This window comes from Thermobia domestica, chromosome 8, assembly GCF_964235325.1.
Source record: "Thermobia domestica chromosome 8, izTheDome1.hap1.1, whole genome shotgun sequence".
Lineage (NCBI taxonomy): Eukaryota > Metazoa > Arthropoda > Insecta > Zygentoma > Lepismatidae > Thermobia > Thermobia domestica.
Genome location: NC_137461.1, coordinates 174,214,200 through 174,234,756, shown reverse-complemented (window position 1 = coordinate 174,234,756; position 20,557 = coordinate 174,214,200). Strand labels below are relative to the sequence as shown.

The 20,557-nt window shown below is 37.1% G+C and overlaps 1 protein-coding gene across 1 annotated transcript in view; it reads left to right on the top strand.

The window, feature by feature from the left end:
* The window catches only part of LOC145693355 (uncharacterized), a 1,690,974-nt gene that overhangs the window by 432,933 nt on the left and 1,237,484 nt on the right, over nt 1-20,557 (top strand). The window contains exon 7 of the mRNA XM_081769282.1: nt 935-1,096. Coding sequence (XP_081625408.1) covers nt 935-1,096 — 162 coding nt within the window. The remainder of the gene's footprint in view (nt 1-934; nt 1,097-20,557) is intronic.

Here is a 20,557-nt window from a genome sequence, read left to right as displayed (position 1 = left end):
AAAACAGATATCTAATAATTTGTTTTCCGAATATTTTGGCTATCCTTCCTCAGGACACGTTATTCCGAACACGAGAGCAGATAACTGGCGGTCTTTCACATCTCTGACTTTTCACCAAAGCATTACGTGTTCACCGCTGTCAAGATTTACCTTTTGCATAGATTGGATCCAATATTTCCTCGTTATATCGAGGAAAGGATAAACTGGTACATTAATATAACTACCATGTTATATTAGCTCTTTAATCTAATAAGATATGCAAGAACAGTTATTCCAGTGTTGTCAGTTTTTATCTTTTAAATACGTACTTGGATATTTGGGCACGAATTGTTTCAAGTGGTTGCAAGTATCAAAAATAGAATATTTATTTACATGCTAGTTGTGCTTTCCTTAACCTCACACTATTCTCAAAGGATACAATTTAGTACCATGTACTAGAAAAATATATGTAAGGTATAGAAAGATTAAATGTTCTCAATTGTTGAAAGTATTGAATTCTAGTAACTGTTTCTTTGTGTATATCTATTTCTTGACAATTCTATCTCTTCCGTTAATTTCTATATCTTCCATAATCAGTCTACAGTATTAATAATGCTAGAACCAACAAAATACAAAATAACCAACAACATGTTACTTGTAAAGAAGAAATCAGTCTATGATACCACTACTTCCAAAAATATATATGTCAGTGACCCGTAGTTTCTATTCATGCCTATTTTGTGGTGATATCTCAGTAAATAATATTAAAGAACTATAGTTTTGAATATGAATTTGAGAACTTTGCAACAAATATACTGTGTTTAACTCCGCCTAATCTGCCGCCGGACTTCATTCTGAAGCTTATAAATTTTATAGAATCCAGTTTGTATTTTGCTAATAATTTTAACTACCCGCATACGATTTATAATGTTTTTCTCCCTCTTTCGCTTTCTAGGGGTATATTGGCTTGCAAGGAATCAAAGGTCTTAAAGGTGAGCAAGGACCAGATGGACCACGGGGTAAACAAGGCCGAGATGGACCACCAGGACCAGCAGGTGCAAAAGGATTTAAGGGAGCACCCGGTTACGCAGGAAGACCTGGCGTTGATGGGTTGAAGGTAGGGTTACATTTAGGTAGGAGTTATGCCATTAATTAACAGTTCCTTTTATATTTTAAAAAACGAAGTGTAACCTCGAAACTTAAGTTAGTATTGAAGTAATAGGTGCCCGCAAACTTTCAGAAGAGGAAGATAGCCACAATATTAAAAACAATAAGATCTAAGAAATGTGTGAACCACGGAAAGATAAGGTTCATATTACAAATTTGAAATAAATCTAACATAAACAATGGATAATGAACTCAAGGCCACAAGATATAATTATATGGGTAGGCTTGGTTTCAGAAAGAATAGCTAAACGTAATAGACAATATTTACATTAAGGAAACTACATGTAGAAGAAATAATTCGAGTTGGAAAAACGAAGTACGTAACATTTGTGGACTTGGAGAAAACGTTTAATGGGTAGAGTTGGAACAAAATGTACAACCTTCTCAAGAAAACGGTGTAAACTACAAGGAGGGATGAATAATATATAACTTGTACAAAAAACAGGAAACGATACTTCAAGTGGAAGGAGAGCGAGAAGAAGAAATAATTCAAAAAGGATTCAAGCAAGGATGTTCACTTAACTACAGTACAACAGTACAACCCCTCAAATCCGAACCCCGAAAATCCGAAAACCCGGCAAATTCGAACACGTTCTCAGCAAAAAAAAATAACTACAGCTGGAAAACGAAAAAAAAAAAAAAGATTTAATCACACAAAATTAGCTTTCTTAAGGTTTTAACATTTTTAGACTTAATGCTTATTCAAAACGTTATAAAATACAATTAAGTTTAGATAAAATAGAAAATAGTTTACGTCTACTTACGTATTTAAGAAAATCCAAAACCATGAAATCAGTTTAGGTTAACTGGATTATGATTTACACGAAAAATTACAACACAAGATTAAACAAACACTGATTTTTCACTTGAAGTCAGTTATCTTTAACTGTCGAAGATTAGAAAATCTTCTCGCAGAAGCAATTCCAAGCCAGCGTCGCAATGAACATCACGTCGTTCGGAGTGGCTGACGGGTGTTGTTCCACAAAGCGTAGTGCAACGTCAAAAGCAGAAGCAGCCTCTGTGTACGTCACGACGTAAGTAGGGAGCTTCCTCTCCCTCACTGTCACTGCCACCTACATCGCCGTCACGCTGTCCCTGGACCATGTTTACTAAGTCCTGGTCACTATATTCTTCGTTCACATCAACTGTTGCCCACTCTCTTAAGCAACCTTCTTCATTCTCACAGCCTGGGACTTGCTGCACAAGATTAAGGAGCTCTTGTTGTGTGACAGGGGTAGGGTCAGGTGGGTCTTTAAACTGGAGATCAGGCCAAAGCTTCTTCCAACTTTTACGCAGAAAGCAGAATTTGTGTTTTCCCATGATTCAGCTAACCAGTAAATAACGTCTTTAATTCTTATTTTTTTTTCAAGTTTTCACGAATAGAAAGAGAATCATTTTCAATTAAAAAACGAAACTCTTGTAGTTTAGTTTCACGTGGTTGAGAATCCCTTGGTCCATTGGCTGCAGAAGTGACGTAACATTCGGAGGCAGGAAAATCGCTTTTATGTCCCCGCACACCAACTGCATGTCGGACGGATGGGAAGAGGCATTGTCGATGAAGAAGTGCTCGTTGTGGCAGATCGTTTTCTTTATTAAACTTCTTCACTGACGGAACGAATTGCTTATCGAACCACTCCTTGAAAAGAGTACCTGTCATCCATGAGTTGCTCTGATTTCTATAAAATACTGGAAGTGAATTCATATTTAAATTCTTCAAAGCCCTAGGTTTGGCAGATTTTCCTATCACCATCAATGGCAGCTTGTTTGTTCCTGTGACATTACTGCAAGTTAAAACTGTAAGCCGCTGTTTGTTCATTTTGAAGCCTGGTGCAGAGGATTCCTCTTGAGAAGCGAGACTTTTTCTAGGGAGAGCTTTAAAATTCAAGCCTGTCTCGTCTGCATTATAAATTTGCTGAGGCGAATAATTTTGCGATGACACTATTTCAGCAAATTCTGTAATGTAATTTTCAGCGGAAGCTGTGTCAGCTGACAGCTTTTCTCCACAAATCGATAGTTGTCTAATTCCATGCCGCTTTTTCCATCGATCCAACCATCCGTTGCTCGCTGAGAAGGATGAATCATCGTTCAACAATTTTTTCAGATGCAACGCTTTTTCCTGAATCAATGGACCACTAATTGGCACACCTTTCTGTCGTTCTTGCGAAAACCATAAAAAAAAAAAAAAAAAAAAACTGCTTCATCGACTTTTTGATTGACAGACACTACAGCGTGATGGCGTTGTTTTAATGTCTTCTCATTTGTCGTTGCAGAACACTGTTCGATTTTAGCATGATTTTTTTCCCCAGTCACTTATTGATGCTTTTCCAACTCCGTACTCCGCCGCTAACTTGGTCACACTTTCGCCGTCGTCTAAAGGTTTTAAGGCTTTTAACTTTTGTTCCACGGTACACGAACTGTGTTTCCGCTTACTTGACTCAGCCATTACAGTACGTACTTTTAAAACGTCAATTCAAGCTGTTTATTAGAATATGTAAACAAATATTAACCGCACAAACGCTTAAACACTTAACACTTAACTAACGCCTTATTTATACGCACGATCCGCACTATTCAGCAGGTGAACGCTCACTAGATAGACGAAATAATTACATCAATAAATACAGTAAGAGGAAGTGGTAGGGGTAGAGTGATAATAGGCTATTTTTTAGAGGTCCGTGAACTTGGCCCCCCACTCTGAGCACTAACGATAAAATTAGTGTCAATCGTTAGTGCATCGTTAGTGCTTCTTAGTGCACCAACCCCTAACGTTAGTGCTTAATTAGTGTAGGAGCTACAAGCAAAAAACCTTTGGGGGGCAAGTTCACGCTGCCCCCCCACTTCAAGCACTAACGAAATAACTAGTGCCATTCGTTAGTGCATCGTTAGTGCTTCCTAGTGCACCAACCCGTGACGTTAGTGCTTCATTAGTGTAGGCTCTAGAGCCAAAACAATGGTACACGCTGCCCCCCCCCCCACTTCAAGCAATAAGGAAAGGAATAGTGCCGTTCGTTAGTGCATCGTTAGTGCTTCAAGAAAATGCTAAAAGTTTCGTTAGTGCTTCACTATTAGTGTAGAATGAAGCACTAACGTTAGGGTTGGTGCACTAAGAAGTACTAACGATGCACTAACGATTGCACTACAAGAATTCATTAGTGCTTTTGAATTTGGCGGTAATTTAACGCAATGAAAAATTCCCCATGCATTTCTTATGGGAGTTTCGTGACTTACAATTGGCTATATCTACACTAATAATGAAGCACTAACGAAACTATTAGTATTTTCTGGAAGCACTAATGATATACTAAGGAATGGCACTAATCTTTTCGTTAGTGCTCAAAGTGGGGGGGCCAAGTTCACTCTAGGCCCAAAGGAATTTTCACTTGTAGTTCCTATACTAATGAAGCACTAACGTTAGGGTTGGTGCACTAAGAAGTACTAACGATGCACTAACGATTGCACTACAAGAATTCATTAGTGCTTTTGAATTTGGCGGTAATTTAACGCAATGAAAAATTCCCCATGCATTTCTTATGGGAGTTTCGTGACTTACAATTGGCTATATCTACACTAATAATGAAGCACTAACGAAACTATTAGTATTTTCTGGAAGCACTAATGATATACTAAGGAATGGCACTAATCTTTTCGTTAGTGCTCAAAGTGGGGGGGCCAAGTTCACTCTAGGCCCAAAGGAATTTTCACTTGTAGTTCCTATACTAATGAAGCACTAACGTTAGGGTTGGTGCACTAAGAAGTACTAACGATGCACTAACGATTGCACTACAAGAATTCATTAGTACTTTTGAATTTGGCGTTAATTTAACGCAATAAAAAATTCCCCATGCATTTCTTATGGGAGTTTCGTGACTTACAATTGGCTATATCTACACTAATAATGAAGCACTAACGAAACTATTAGTATTTTCTGGAAGCACTAACAATATACTAAGGAATGGCACTAATCTTTTCGTTAGTGCTCAAAGTGTGGGGGCCAAGTTCACGCTAGGCCCAAAGGGTTTTTCACTTGTAGTTCCTACACTAATGAAGCACTAACGTTAGGGTTGGTGCACTAAGAAGTACTAACGATGCACTAACGATTGCACTAAAAGATATCATTAGTGCTTTTGAATTTGGCGGTAATTTAACGCAATGAAAAATTCCCCATGCATTTCTTATGGGAGTTTCGTGACTTACAATTGGCTATATCTACACTAATAATGAAGCACTAACGAAACTATTAGTAATTTCTGGAAGCACTAACGATATACTAACGAATGGCACTAATCTTTTCGTTAGTGCTCAAAGTGGGGGGGCCAAGTTCACGCTAGGCCCAAAGTGTTTTTTTACTTGTAGTTCCTGTACTAATGAAGCACTAATGTTAGGGTTGGTGCACTAAGAAGTACTAACGATGCACTAAGGATTACACTACAAGAATTTATTAGTGCTTTTGTATTCGGCGGTAATTCGACGCAATGAAAAATTCCCCATGCATTTCTTATGGGAGTTTCGTGACATGTAATAAGTCATAACCACACTAATATTTAAGCACTAACGAAACTATAAGTGTTTTCTAGAAGCACTAACGATGCACTAACGAATGGTACTAATTATATCGTTAATGCTTGAAGTGGGGGGCAGCGTGAACTTGGCCCCCCCAAAGGTTTTTTCTTTATAACTTCTACACTAACAAAGCACTAACGTTAGCGGCTTTTGCAGTAAGAACCGCTAAAGATGCACTAACGATTGCACTAAAAGAGATCATTAGTGCTTTTGAATTTGGCGGTAATTTAACGCAATGAAAAATTCCCCATGCATTTCTTCTGGGAGTTTCGTGACTTACAATTGGATATATCTACACTAATAATGAAGCACTAACGAAACTATTAGTATTTTCTGGAAGCACTAATGATGTACTAAGGAATGGCACTAATCTTTTCGTTAGTGCTCAAAGTGGGGGGGCCAAGTTCACGCTAGGCCCAAAGGGTTTTTCACTTGTAGTTCCTATACTAATGAAGCACTAACGTTAGGATTGGTGCACTAAGAAGTACTAACGATGCACTAACGATTGCACTACAAGAATTCATTAGTGCTTTTGAATTTGGCGGTAATTTAACGCAATGAAAAATTCCCCATGCATTTCTTATGGGAGTTTCGTGAATTACAATTGGCTATATCTACACTAATAATGAAGCACTAACGAAACTATTAGTATTTTCTGGAAGCACTAACGATATACTAACGAATGGCACTAATCTTTTCGTTAGTGCTCAAAGTGGGGGGTCAAGTTCACGCTAGGCCCAAAGGGTTTTCCACTTGTAGTTCCTACACTAATGAAGCACTAACGTTAGGGTTGGTGCACTATGAAGTACTAACGATGCACTAACGATTGCACTAAAAGAAAATGAAATGAAATGAAATTTTTGAGTTTTACGTCCCACGGTTATGCCGGTTAGGCTAAAGGAGACGGTGAAGATGAGAAATAAATGAAATGGTGGAATGAAGAAAGTGGGAGGAAACGGGAGAACCCCGAGAAAACCCACGCACACGGTGTTTGTCCACCACAAAGTTCACTTGGCGGGAGCAGGGTTTGAACACGAGACCCCTAGCACCAGAGGTGAACGCTCTCCCACTGAGCCACCGCGGCCCTTGCACTAAAAGAGATCATTAGCGCTTTTGAATTTGGCGGTAATTTAACGCAATGAAAAATTCCCCATGCATTTCTTATGGGAGTTTCGTGACTTACAATTGGCTATATCTACACTAATAATGAAGCACTAACGAAACTATTAGTATTTTCTGGAAGCACTAACGATATACTAACGAATGGCACTAATCTTTTCGTTAGTGCTCAAAGTGGGGGGGGCAAGTTCACGCTAGGCCCAAAGTGTTTTTTCCTTGTAGTTCCTGTACTAATGAAGCACTAATGTTTTGCAGTAAGAACCGCTAACGATGCACTAACGATTGCAGTAGAAGAGGTCAATAGTGCTTTTGAATTTGGCGGTAATTTGACGCAATGAAAAATTCCCCATGCATTTCTTAAGGGAGTTTCGTGACTTATAATTGGCTATATCTACACTAATAGTGAAGCACTAACGAAACTTTTAGTATTTTCTTGAAGCACTAACGATGCACTAACGAACGGCACTATTCCTTTCCTTATTGCTTCAAGTGGGGGGGGCCAGCGTGTACCATTGTTTTGGCTCTAGAGCCTACACTAATGAAGCACTAACGTCACGGGTTGGTGCACTAGGAAGCACTATCGATGCACTAACGAATGGCACTAGTTATTTCGTTAGTGCTTAAAGTGGGGGGCAGCGTGAACTTGGCCCCCCAAAGGTTTTTTGTTTGTAGCTCCTACACTAATTAAGCACTAACGTTAGGGGTGGGTGCACTAAGAAGCACTAACGATGAACTAACGATTGACACTAATTTTATCGTTAGTGCTCAAAATGGGGGCAAGTTCACGGACGTATTTTACGTCCGAGAAGTTGCCCCCCATTGAAGCACTAATGATCTCTTCTAATGCAATCCTTAGTGCTTCGTTAGTGCTTCCTAGAAAACCAACTCCCAACATTAGTGCTTCAATAGTCTAGACGCTAGAAGCAAAAAACTTTGGGGGGCCAACTTCACGTTAGCCTTCCCCAGAAAGCACTAACGATTAAACCTAGTGCAATCGTTAGTGCATCGTTAGTTCTTCAAGAAAACACTAATAGTTTCGTTAGTGCTTCAATATTAGTGTAGATATGGCCAATTACACGTCGCGAAAAGCCCATAAGGAATACATGGGGAATTTTTCATTGAGTCAATTTCCCGCCAAATTCAAAAGCGCTAATGATATCTTCTAGTGCAATCGTTAGTGCTTCGTTAGTGCTTCTTAGAACACCAACTCCCAACATTAGTGCTTCAATAGTTTGGATGCTAGAAGCAAAAAACTTTTGGGGGGGCCAACTTCACGTTAGCCTCCCCAGAAAGCACTAATGACTAAATCTAGTGCAATCGTTAGTGCATCGTTAGTGCTTCCAGAAAACACTAATAGTTTTGTTAGTGCTTCAATATTAGTGTAGATATGGCCAATTACATGTCACAAAAAGCCCTTAAGGAATACATGGGGAATTCTTCATTGAGTCAAATTCCCGCCAAATTCAAAAGCGCTAATGATATCTTCTAGTGCAATCGTTAGTGCTTCTTAGAACACCAACTCCCAACATTAGTGCTTCAATAGTTTGGACCCTAGAAACAAAAAACTTTTTGGGGGCAACTTCACGTTAGCCCCCCCCCCAGAAAGCACTAACGACTAAACTTAGTGCAATCGTTAGTGCATCGTTAGTGCTTCCTGAAAACAATAATAGTTTCGTTAGTGTTTCAATATTAGTGTAGATATGGCCAAATACATGTCACGAAAAGCCCATAAGGAATACATGGGGAATTTTTCATTGGGTCAAATTCCCGCCAAATTCAAAAGCGCTAATGATATCTTCTAGTGCAATCGTTAGTGCTTCGTTAGTGCTTCGTTAGTGCTTCTTAGAACACAAACTCGCAACATTAGTGCTTCAATAGTCTGGACGCTAGAAGCAAAAAACTTTTGGGGCCCGAAATGAGTTTATGAGCTGAGGTCGAAATGAGTTTTTGAGCGTGAGTTTGAGTGAGATTAGGTCAAAGTGATCACCTCTTGTTACGAAACTCCCATAAATACATGGGGAATATATCATTAGGTCAAATTCCCTACAAATTCAAAAGCGCTAATGATATCTTTAATACAATCGTTAGTGCTTCGTTAGAGCTTCCTAGAGCAGTAACTCTTAACATTAGTGCTGCAATAGTTTGGATACTAGAAACAAAAAAAAACTTGGACAAACGTGAAGTCAGCTCCCCAGGAAGCACTAACAATCAAACCTAGTGCAATTGATAGTACATTGTTGGTGCTTCTAGAAAACAAATAGTTTCGTTAGTGCTTCATTATTAGTGAGGAAACTCACGTAAGAAAAACATTGGGAATTTTTCGTAGAGTTAAACTTCCGCCCAATTCAAAAGCCCTAATGATCTCTTTTAGTGCAATCGTAAATACTTCTTAGACCACAAAATCCGAACATTAATGCTTCAATAGTTTTGATGCTAGGAGCACAAAAAAAGAGGGCTAACTTCACGTTAGTTCCCCAGAAAGCACTAACGACAAAATCTAGTGCAATCGATAGTGCATCGTCAGGACTTGTAGAAAACAGTAATAGTTTTGTTTGTGTTTCTATTAGTTCAGTTTTGGGAGATGAATTTCATTATGTTTCTAATTTTTTCGTATGAAAATGTAATCTTTTTTCCTTGGTTCATATATAAACAGTCATTTTATTATTTTATTATTTATAAATGTATCAACGGTGATATGTATACACGACTCCAAAAGTGCATTACCACCTGCAATTCTCCTTTCCCTGCAATAGCAGGCAACCCATAAAGCTTAGCGGTTGGGTTGGTTGCAAATTCGAAAGGCGTTGGACTAAACCTCAAGTTTGTCACAAATATATCAGTGTGGCAAACTGCAAATAAGAGAATAAAAAAATTGGTAAGAATGACAATTCTATTATTCTGACGGAGTTGGATGACATCAAAAGTGAAAAAATGACTTACTTAAGGAGTTCGAACAAGATGAATGGTGAGAAACCGATATAAGAAGAAAGCATTTCTCTCTTTCCCCCCACCCCACCCTAAAAAAGAAACTTACAAAAAGAAAAAGTTATAAAATATAAAGGTTTCATATAAAAGCGTAACAGCACAAAAACAAATAGCTAAACGAAACGAAAAAGAGACAAACACAGAATAGGGGACACCAGTGGCGTAGCAGACTTGCGGTCCTCCCATTCAAGATAAAGAGATGGGACCCTAGTTGTAAACCTCATTGTTATAATAATAATAATAATAATAATAATAATAATAATAATAATAATAATAATAATAATAATAAAAATAACACAAGGCTGCAAATTCAAAAAAAGTTCATGTTGTTTTTTGATTAATAGGTGAACTTAATTCTTTGTTCCTAGCTGCTTACGAATAATGAATTCGTTTCTCCCTGTCACATAAGTTTTTCTTACAAATCAATGTCAAAATATGGGCCTTCTTCCGTATTCAATACTGCTTTATTATACCTTATCTCTTATCTTCTATCAGACTAAAGAGCTTATTATGCTAAATATCTGAACATGTTTTGTTTAATGTGAATGCAGACAGACAAAGAAAAGAATATAAGGTTCTTTACACATACAGATTACTACATATAATACGGAAATATATACATAAATATATACGTTGTAAAATGTAAATCAACACAGTCATATAACATACTTATTTTTCACATCTTTTTAGCACGATTTCTCTTATAAGTTTTCCTAATTTTCTCGTGATTTTTTTCTGAAGTTTCTCTGTGCAATGTGCAACAGTAGTGAGCCATCATGCTAACACTCCAAAGTGTCTTATACCTTTTCTCCATATCCCTCATGTCTTGGTGGAACCATTCGCCTTGCTCCTCATTTAATTCACGGAGATTTGGTGGAAAGTAATCAAGATGAGAATGCAAAAAATGCAACTTGAGATTTATGTTGCAACCAGTTCTTGAAATTTAACTAACATATTCTCAACAACTTCCCTGTAATCAGCACTTTTGAAGTTCCCCAGGAAGTTCACCACCACGCTTTTAAATGCTATCCAAGCATCCCTTTCAGCATTAGTCATTGTTGCCTCGAAGTTTTTATCCTTTATTAACTTCCTAATGTCTGGGCCAACAAAGACACCTTCTTTCACTTTGGCACATGAAAGTGAAAGCAATTTGTTACGTATGAACTTGAAACATTCGCCTTCCTTGTCGAGTGCCTTAGCAAATTGTTTCATCAATCCTAATTTTATGTGAAGGGGAGGAAGTATAACTTTCTCAGGGCTGACTAAATTTTGTTGAATGTTGCTTTTTGATCCCGCGTTCAATGTTTTCCGTAATGGCCACTGTTTCCTTCCCCAGTGGTCATTTCGTGCCCTACTATCCCACTCGCAGATGTAACATGGTATTTTTGTATACCCACCTTGTTGCCCAAGTACAATGCTTAAAATCTTCAAATCTCCACACACCACCCAACCATGTACCTCGTATTTAATTTTCTTAAGAATAAATTGCACATTGTCATATGTTTCTTTCAGTGACACAGAATGAGCAATAGGAACTGAGGGGAACTTATTTCCATTATATAACAGAACAAATTTTAAACTTGTTTTATTCGAGTCAATGAATACTCCAATCACTAGAAAGGCAAGGGAAATTTAACTTGATCAACAAACCTGACACATCACAACAAAACACGACAGAACCTTCTTTTGAGAAATACTACTCAAATTCTTTTCCCCGATATCTGTACCAGGAAAATGTACCACAGGCCAGCAAGTTATTTTCATTAAATCTGGAACCAAGAAGTTCAACAGATTCTTTTGACAAATTTATGTCTCTAACTAGATCATTGAGCTGGCGTTGAGTGAGTGGTATAGGGTCACGAGATCCGCTAGGGGGGTTGTAAACTTCATCTTCTATTTCACTATTTTCCATTGAATCACTGTACGAACTAGGATCACTTACGAACTCAAGACTTGATGGAGGTGTCGGAACAGGCAAGTCTAGGCCGTGCAGCACAGGTCTCATTGCAGAGGGAATATTGGGATACACTATTTTTGTCTTGTTTCGAGTATTGTGTCCTACAATTTCACAGAAACAGAAGTAGCAATCGTCACTGTGGTTTTTGGGTTCTCTCCATACCATTGGTACTGCGAATGGCATAGATGACCGCTTTCCAGTGCTCCAGTTCCGTAACGATTCCGCACAAGATCTAAATAGATTGTGTGGAGTCCACGATTTATCTTGATCTCCAAGTTTCATACGGAAGTATGCGAAATATGCCCTTCTTACAAAATCTGTAATTTTCTGTCTCTGTTTGTGTGGAACAAATTCACCACAGATGTAACAAAATAAATCTGGTCTATTCTTACAACCACGAAAAGCCATGGCAAAACAGTATTCAACGAACTACAAAAAGTAACCAGCCTAAGATATTGACATTTCATACTATTGAAGCACATCTAAGATCTGCGATATTTAAATATTAAATTTATTTGAAATGAGATAACAAGGTTTGATATAGAAATATTTTAAATATTCATGCAGGCAGAATTTTAGTTAATTTAATTAAATTAAACTTCCTTACATTTAAAACATATTTATTTTTATTACCGCCTGTATAATTTCACCACGTACTTGTGACATCTAGCGTCAATCAGTTGAATTACGCTTAAACATGCATACCGCAATCAACATATATAAATCGTGAATTGTGAGAAATTCTTACGTGATATGAGAAAACTAGTGCCAGTTTCGGTTTCAGCATGTTCAAATACATATAAAACACCCAAAATTATAAAAACAACAGAACCTATGCGGCCCTGTGTAATAATAATAATAATAATAATAATAATAATAATAATAATAATAATTATTATTATTATTATTATTATTATTATTATTATTATTATTATTATTATTATTATTAGAAATTCGTTTACTTTTCAAAATCTCTTGATCTGCCTAAGAGCATGAGTGCATATAGCGATGATGTGTGCACGTTTTGTCAAACGACCAGTCCCAAAGCCCAAAAAGGGTGGAAATTTCCAAGAGAGAGAAATAAAAAACATTCTTATAGTAAGTTCTAGTTCAAAGTTCGAAGCACTTGCTTTTGCACGTGATTTGTTGTTTCTTTTTTCAAGGAACAGAAAAGTTCTGGCGTCTAAGAAATTATATCACATAATATTGCAAATTTGCAAGTGGATGTATTTACATTGCAATTTGTGGTAATAAAGATATTATGATTAGAAAACAATATTGTAAAAAGTAAGTTTAATTTCTTCATCCATCGCAAGTCTTATGGGTCCCTTATACCTCGCCGCCCCCGCCCCGAATAACGATATCGAAAATTTAGAATGATATATTCATGTCCATATATTTGCGATATCGAATGTTGATATATGATAATATAGATATCGACGATAGCGACGTATCAACATAACACAGGCCCAGGTACGAGAAGTGATGCTTGAAATATAATGGAATCAACAATCAAATTCTAAATAAGTTGACGCATAACGGATAATATCCAGCTGACGGATAATATCCGGATGACAGATAATATCCGGATAACGGATACTATACGGATGACGGATAACGGATAATATCCGGATGACGGATAACGGATAATATCCGGATAATGGATGACGGATAAGATTTGGATAACGAATGATATCCGCATAACGAATATATCCGGATGACGGATAATATCCGGATAACGGATATATCCGAATGACGGATAATATCCGGATAATGGATTTATCCGAATAATTTATAAAATTAAGATAACGGATAATATCCGGATAATAGAACATTCGGATTACATCTGGATGACGAATAATGGATAATATCCGAATAACGTATATGGTTTTAAAAAGATCACATAAGAGAGGAACATATGTCTATTCTACTCATGGAGTTATTGAAAGATGATCATCGGGCAGTGGTCTTTACCTTTGAAAGATATTGCTTCTTAAAATGTTTCCTAGTAAATTTCAATTTTCTGGTTTTTGTTGTGGGGCGCAGTGGCTCAATGATAGAGCGCTTCCTGTGGTGCGTGGGATCCTTATTATTTCGATCCCCGGCCAAGTAAGTTTGTGTTGGACAATATCGTATTCGTGGGTTTTCTCAGGGTACTTCCGTTTCTTCGCACTTTTCATTCCACCAATTCCTCTATTATCATTGACTGCTTTAATCATTTGGCGCGGTGGCTCTGTGGTAGAGCGCTTCCGCTGGTGCGTGGGGTCCTTACTGTTTCGATATCCGAATTATTAAGTTTGTGGTGGACAAGGTCGTATCCGTGGGTTTCTCAGGGTACTCCCGCTTCCTCCCACATTTCATTCCACCAATTCTTCTATTATCATTGACTTGCTTTAATCATTGGAGAGAGTCTTCGTCCCTTAAACTTTGCAGTGATGTCGGGAGAGAGAAGTTAGTACCTAACATTTCTTTACAATTTTATGCAAAAGTAATGGGAAATGAAAATGAAATAAGCGAAAAATAGAAATGAATAGCAACTTCATCTCCTACCAACAAAGTAGTGCAAAGTCCTTATATGCTAATTAACTCAGGATTTTACGTCCAAATTAGATAAAATAATATCTTTAAGTTTTACGTCCCACGTTTATGCCGACTAGGCTAAAAGAGACTGTGATGATGAGAAATGAAGAAAGTGGTGGAATGAAGAATGTGGAGGAAACGGGAGTACCCCCGAGAAAACCCACACACACGATGATTATCCACCACAAAGTTCACTTGGGCGAGTTGTGATCGAACCAAGAACCCCATGCATCAGAGTTGAAAACTCTATCACTGAGCCACCGCGGCCCTCTACATCCAAATTAAGTTGCAATATAACAATTCTCGTTAAAAAACCCAAATCGGCAATGTGAATTGAAGATTAGCTATACTTTAGATAGCATGAAAAAGTGTAAAGAGCATAACCTAACTATGTGGCCGAGTGGGTGTCCACCCTGCTGGTCTACTGGCTAGCACGTCAGCCTTTGGTATACGGGGTCCCGGGTTCGATTCTGTGTAGAAGAGCTTTAGAAATTTAACTTTCATCGATGTGTGCGTGTTCCAGTCGTTCTAAGATTCGGAAAAAAATCACGTTAAACAAGTAAAAAGCGAGTAAAAGTAAGTAGAAACGTACTAATAAGTACATAAGCAAATTAATGAGGCACGTTCGGTGCAACAGTTAACTTTAGAAAAAAGTGGATTGCGAGACAGGTTTTTAAATTACATGTTTCTACGCGGCAGTTCGAGACAACCGTAATCCTTTCAGTATTTTTCTTTCTAAACAAATCCATCTTTCTAAATATTAGTACACACGACATGGGTAACAATTTAAATTATGATAACCTATACCATGACCTTTAAAAGAAAAAGTGCAATCACTCATTAATTATTAGGTAGTAAGTTTTCAATAGGTTCAGTGCTCTATCGTGCCGTCTGTGGATGTTATGAAATATAATTTTTTTTTTATTTTATGATGATCAAGGATGCGAATATGTGTGGTCACAACTTGCGCTTCCAGGAGCTTCAAGTTCACACGCAATAAAATAGCATTTCTGCATTACGCACCCTTTTCAACATCTTGCAATAGGTTTATTTATGATGAGAGAAATCCTCCACGAAATGTTTGCTCTATTGGATACTGTACTTCTGACGATGCTTCCATTATCAGATATGTAGTTTCGTTCAACGTAGAATTTCATACGCCAAAACAGTTGTAAACTTTATCATTCTTTTAACTTTACTTGAGTTGAGTTGATTTTGAGTTTAACGTCTCTTTCATCAGGGAGGCTATATGAGACGTGGACCTACCGATTAACGTAGGATCCGAATCGCATGAGGTCCCACTGGGAATCGAACTCGGACCCAAACGCTCTTAAGCAGATTTAAGACAGTGCACTTACTACCCAAGAGTTTTTCAATGAATGCATTTTTACTAATTATACTAATTTTTCTTTTAGAAAGGTGCAATCAATACGTTTGTTTATCAATACTGGCATCATACCGATATTGAGAACAATAAAATGAAGATATGTTAGCCAGTATTTTAATAACAAAATATGGAGAATTCTCGAGTAAAATAAAATTTAAAAAAGTATTGAAAAAGTCTTCCGAAGTCATTCGAATTCGATCTCTTTTTCTTCTTTTTTCTTTTTCTTATCTTCGTTTAACGCCGTCAAGGATAGTAAGATCTGTTTTGGCAGTAAAGACATCCTATAAAATGGATTAGTGTAGCCACAAAATTGAAAATTTCTTTAACAAGTGTAACTGGAATCTATGTTGGCAGGCTCATATTATTGGTGATTGGGGGAATATCTTAAGTTCTACCTGAGAGTCTCTCTGATCGAACCCATTTATCGATCGTCATTTGTAATCCATAGGATTAGCATGGAGCTAGATGGAATTCGGAATGCTCCGTTACAATAATATCCATTTTTAACTTGACCTTCCCCCCTGTTTCCTCCACACAAAGCTCCTTATAAGAAAGAGTAACAAAACTATTGCTGTGCTTTTTTATTTTTAACGATGATTATTCTTTTTCTCCTTTCTTTTTGTTTCATCCTTCCTTAATTTGTTTTTATTTCTGGTTTCGAAGGGGAAGGGGGGGTTCGGACCCCCCGGACCCACCCCTTGGCTACGTGCCTGTAGCTTCACACGTATTAAAGTAGAGTTGCAATAAATTATAATTGAAAATTTTTGCGGCTAAATTACTTATGACAGGCTTGGGGACATTTATAGCCGCAAGTGTTGATGCAACACACACAGTGTAGCCATGGAGAAAACGCGTGTGATGGTGTGGCTGGAACTACGAATCGAGAAGTCGCAATCGCAAGTTTACAAAAGTCAATAAATAATCAGATACTCAACGGATGGCATGTTTTCGTTTTGTAATGAAAAGTTACAAAACGTAAAACATTTTCTGGTGAAATCAGACGAAGTAGCTAAGTTCTCCGAAACCCTACAAAAACGTTTTGACCGCTGAACTAGATTTGTGGTACTAGAAAGCAGCGGCGGCTGGCATTATATGTTACATAGTTGTGCAACCGGATATATATTTTTTTAATACGAAAGATATTTTTAGGTATTAAAGTAGTGTATCAGAAAAAAATAAACCTTTGCTCTTAAGCACAAAACAGTATTGATGCATTTCGAAAACCATTCAATAAAAAGCTGAAAGAAAGAGAGTGATTTACATTTCCAGTTCCAGTGAGCGTTGCCACTGGAAGCAGTAACATTGAGCATATGGCAGGGAGCTCCTATCTCTTAACATGAGGAAGTGGATTTATTCCTGCGTCGCTGCTATCCTCCCGTATTGCTCCCTTCCAGTTGAACCTTTTTCTGCCACTTGTATATAGTCAGCTTCTGTTATAGTTATGAATTCCTGTGCTTGGCAGTGCTTGACTCAATTGATAGAGTGGGTGAGATATAGACGCTTGGAAGAAAGAAGTTATTCACAAAACAGAAATTCGCAAAGGATAGATACGCGTCTGGTGGTAGCAGGCGCGGATCCAGGCTGAATGTTTGGGGGAGGCCGGCCGTTCGAAGTCAATAGGTTTTATTTTACATTTATAATAGAAAGTGAAAATTCTTGTTAGAGGTTTTATTTTTAAAATAAAATATATTCTATTCTGAGGGGCGATCGAGACTCGAAGAAGAGAATGTCTTACCACTGGTCTAATTCCTAGCTGTGTATCGCTTGTGCACATGATCCCGTGTTCGATTTCCAGTGGAGAGCATGAAAAATTAATCTCAAATCATTCACTTTCACTATTCATATGTCTTCTTTAGCCTAAATTGTTGGAATGTTAAACATATATATATATATATTCAGTTTCGAAGGAATAAATCTTAGATTTCATGCTTCTTTATAGTAGAACAGAGACAAAAATGCATGGTTACTGAAAATGGTCTCTTTGTCCCTTATATTCATACAAAGAAATGCTAACAAAATGCATATAGTCCGAGGAGAGAGGTGTTTCTGTACCCTAAAGAAAATAAGCAGAAAATATTTGCGGTAGCATGCTTTCTATTCAGAAAAACTTGGCGAGCAGCATTTCAGATTTCAATGAAGTCATAGAAAAATTTGAAGCTCGAAAAGATCTAAGAAAGATCTTCCATTTTAAAAAAAAATGCATAGTTTACTTAATTAAATAATTTTGTTTAACTGCGTGCATGAATACATGCAATTTTCTTGTTTTTTATTCTTAACGATATCATTCATGGTTTACAGCACATGGTATATATTCGATTTAACTCTTTTTCAATGACATGAGTGAAGAAGTTTTGTATATAAATAGTGTATAAACGTACATTGATAGTGATTGTTTAAAAAAAAGGATATAGTTTATATTAAACCAATATTAGAGAATACACTTTAATTAATAAATATACAAATAGAGGTTAAAAGTACTTTCCTCTTCATATTTCCTGAATATGTTTTGGATAAGACTCAAGAATGCTGGGGGAATGGAACACTTGCGCGTACCTACACATCTTTGATATTGCAACATTGCAACCGATGCTTCTACAGACCACCAATCGCTACTGCAAGAAGGTACCATAAATGTGTTCCTATCTCAGAAAGCATTGTAAGATGTTACGTTACTTCAAAGGATTCGACGACCATTCTGTGTTACGTATTCTACCACTTCATCAAATTACTTTGTTAGAATCAAACATAATAGAATGGATATCTTGCTAACATGCAATTATATTTTGTGTTTTTACAACAACGATACATTTTTTAAAAAATAGTTTCTTTTTATTGCAATCTCAGTCGTGCTAAAAGGTTCGGGTAAGGTACTCTCTCTCCAGGGACGTACGCAGGAATTTAATTTGGGAGGGCTCCAAAGCTTTTCCGGGGGTCCAAACACAATTTCAGGCTAAATTATATTAAAAATTGTAAAATTGCCTCTAAAATTAGTCTAAATTTACAAAAAGTCCGGATTTCGGAGGGGTCCGGACCCCCACGACCCACCCCCTGCGTACGCCCTTGTCTCTCTCAAATAGTAATAGGTTATTAGTATTGTTTAATCGCCGTATGTTTAAATGCTGGGAATAGGAAAATAAAGAAAAACATAATTATTGCAGGCGACTTTAGCGGGTAGGCCGGACAGGCGACTTTAGCGGGTAGGCCGGACAGGCACGGACTTATCCAAAAATTTTACTTAACTTAAAGATACAATAAACAGTAAATATATTTCCCACTATTTATATTAATAATAGATAAATATTTAACAAATAGCACCAACCACTACAGTAAAAGCAATTGCCTACTCTCATTAATCAAACAAGTGTGTATATGTATCCATAAGCGAGGGAGCGGGGCTACTCAAAATTAAAATCCGAAAGCCGCCCCTGAATTATTGTTCCAATATTGAAACAATACACAACATATAGCACAAGTATACAGCATATCAACGTGCTCTGAAGACAAGTAACACAGTACACAGCCCTTCTTCAGTGTGCCAAAACGATATCACTGAAACGGAGTATGTTTCATTTTTTAGAGGTTATAACTTTTGTAGTAGTAAAATGCCCAAGAATGTCTTTTATTTGCCATAAACATATATAACAGCACTGCATCCTGTGCTATTTTGAGATTTTTATCACTAGCCCCATGAAAGTAATTTGAACCCGAACTTCGGTTTTTTCGACAAAACTGGGATTTTAACACAATCATAAAAACATAAGAGTAAGTATATCACGATCGATATTTTTTCTGGTAAAACTACTGACGTACAGTATCTCTTCATATCAAACTGTGTATACCGCTCCTTCCCACTTAAAACATTACAGAACTTGAAATTACAACGATATTGATGTTAACTTTTACTTGTAAGTTTCTCATAGAAAGGAGAAACACAGGTAAATAGCTATAGACCTAGGTTTTACTTCGATCCATTACCAATCAAAGGATTTTTCTTTTATTCGTCTAGACTAAGTACTGTTTCCGTCTTGAACGTTTTGGTTAGCCCTTACAATCGTAAAAGTAGGCGCGCGCCACGAAACAAACATGGCCGCCACTGACAAACCACTTCAGATAAACATATTGTAAACACAGTTTTAAACTCTTAAAATATGAAGCAAACAACTGTGTAGGTTTCATAAGTTTCAAAAATGGTCGAGCAACCAGTTTATTTTTTTCTGAATTATTTTAGATGGATTGACCCTTTAGTATTCGACTCTTTTTAAGTGGTTTAACTACATCCTTATCACACCAAAAGTGTGATTCCAGTGTTTGTTCCTTGAATCTGAGTTTATCTTTCTTACGTAAATTAGACATTATTATTTGAATACTACAGATATTATTTGAATAGCTGAGTTTTCAGAATAAATAACAAATAGAAAACTTCTTAACCTCACATGTGTGCAGGGCCGGCGAGAGCGGTCGCGGGCTCCAGGGCTGAGCAATCCCGAGCCCTTTACATGTTACCTTATGACTGTTTACGTACTTACGACTTAGGACGGCGGTAAACTAAAATGAACGTTAAAGTTTATTTTGAGCTCTTTATTAGACCATTAATGCGTTTAATTTACATGTTAAACAGTATTGCTATATCTCCAAATAAGTGAATAATAAGAACTCTGAACCTAGCCTATGTTCACTGTTTGCTGAAAAAAAAACTCATTAATTCACTATTTATGCTTTTGTTTAGACCCTATACTTGTTGGTTATAAGATTTTTGAATGCTTCAAAACTAAAATGAATAAAATAATAATATATCTAATACAATGGTATCAAAATACAGAAAA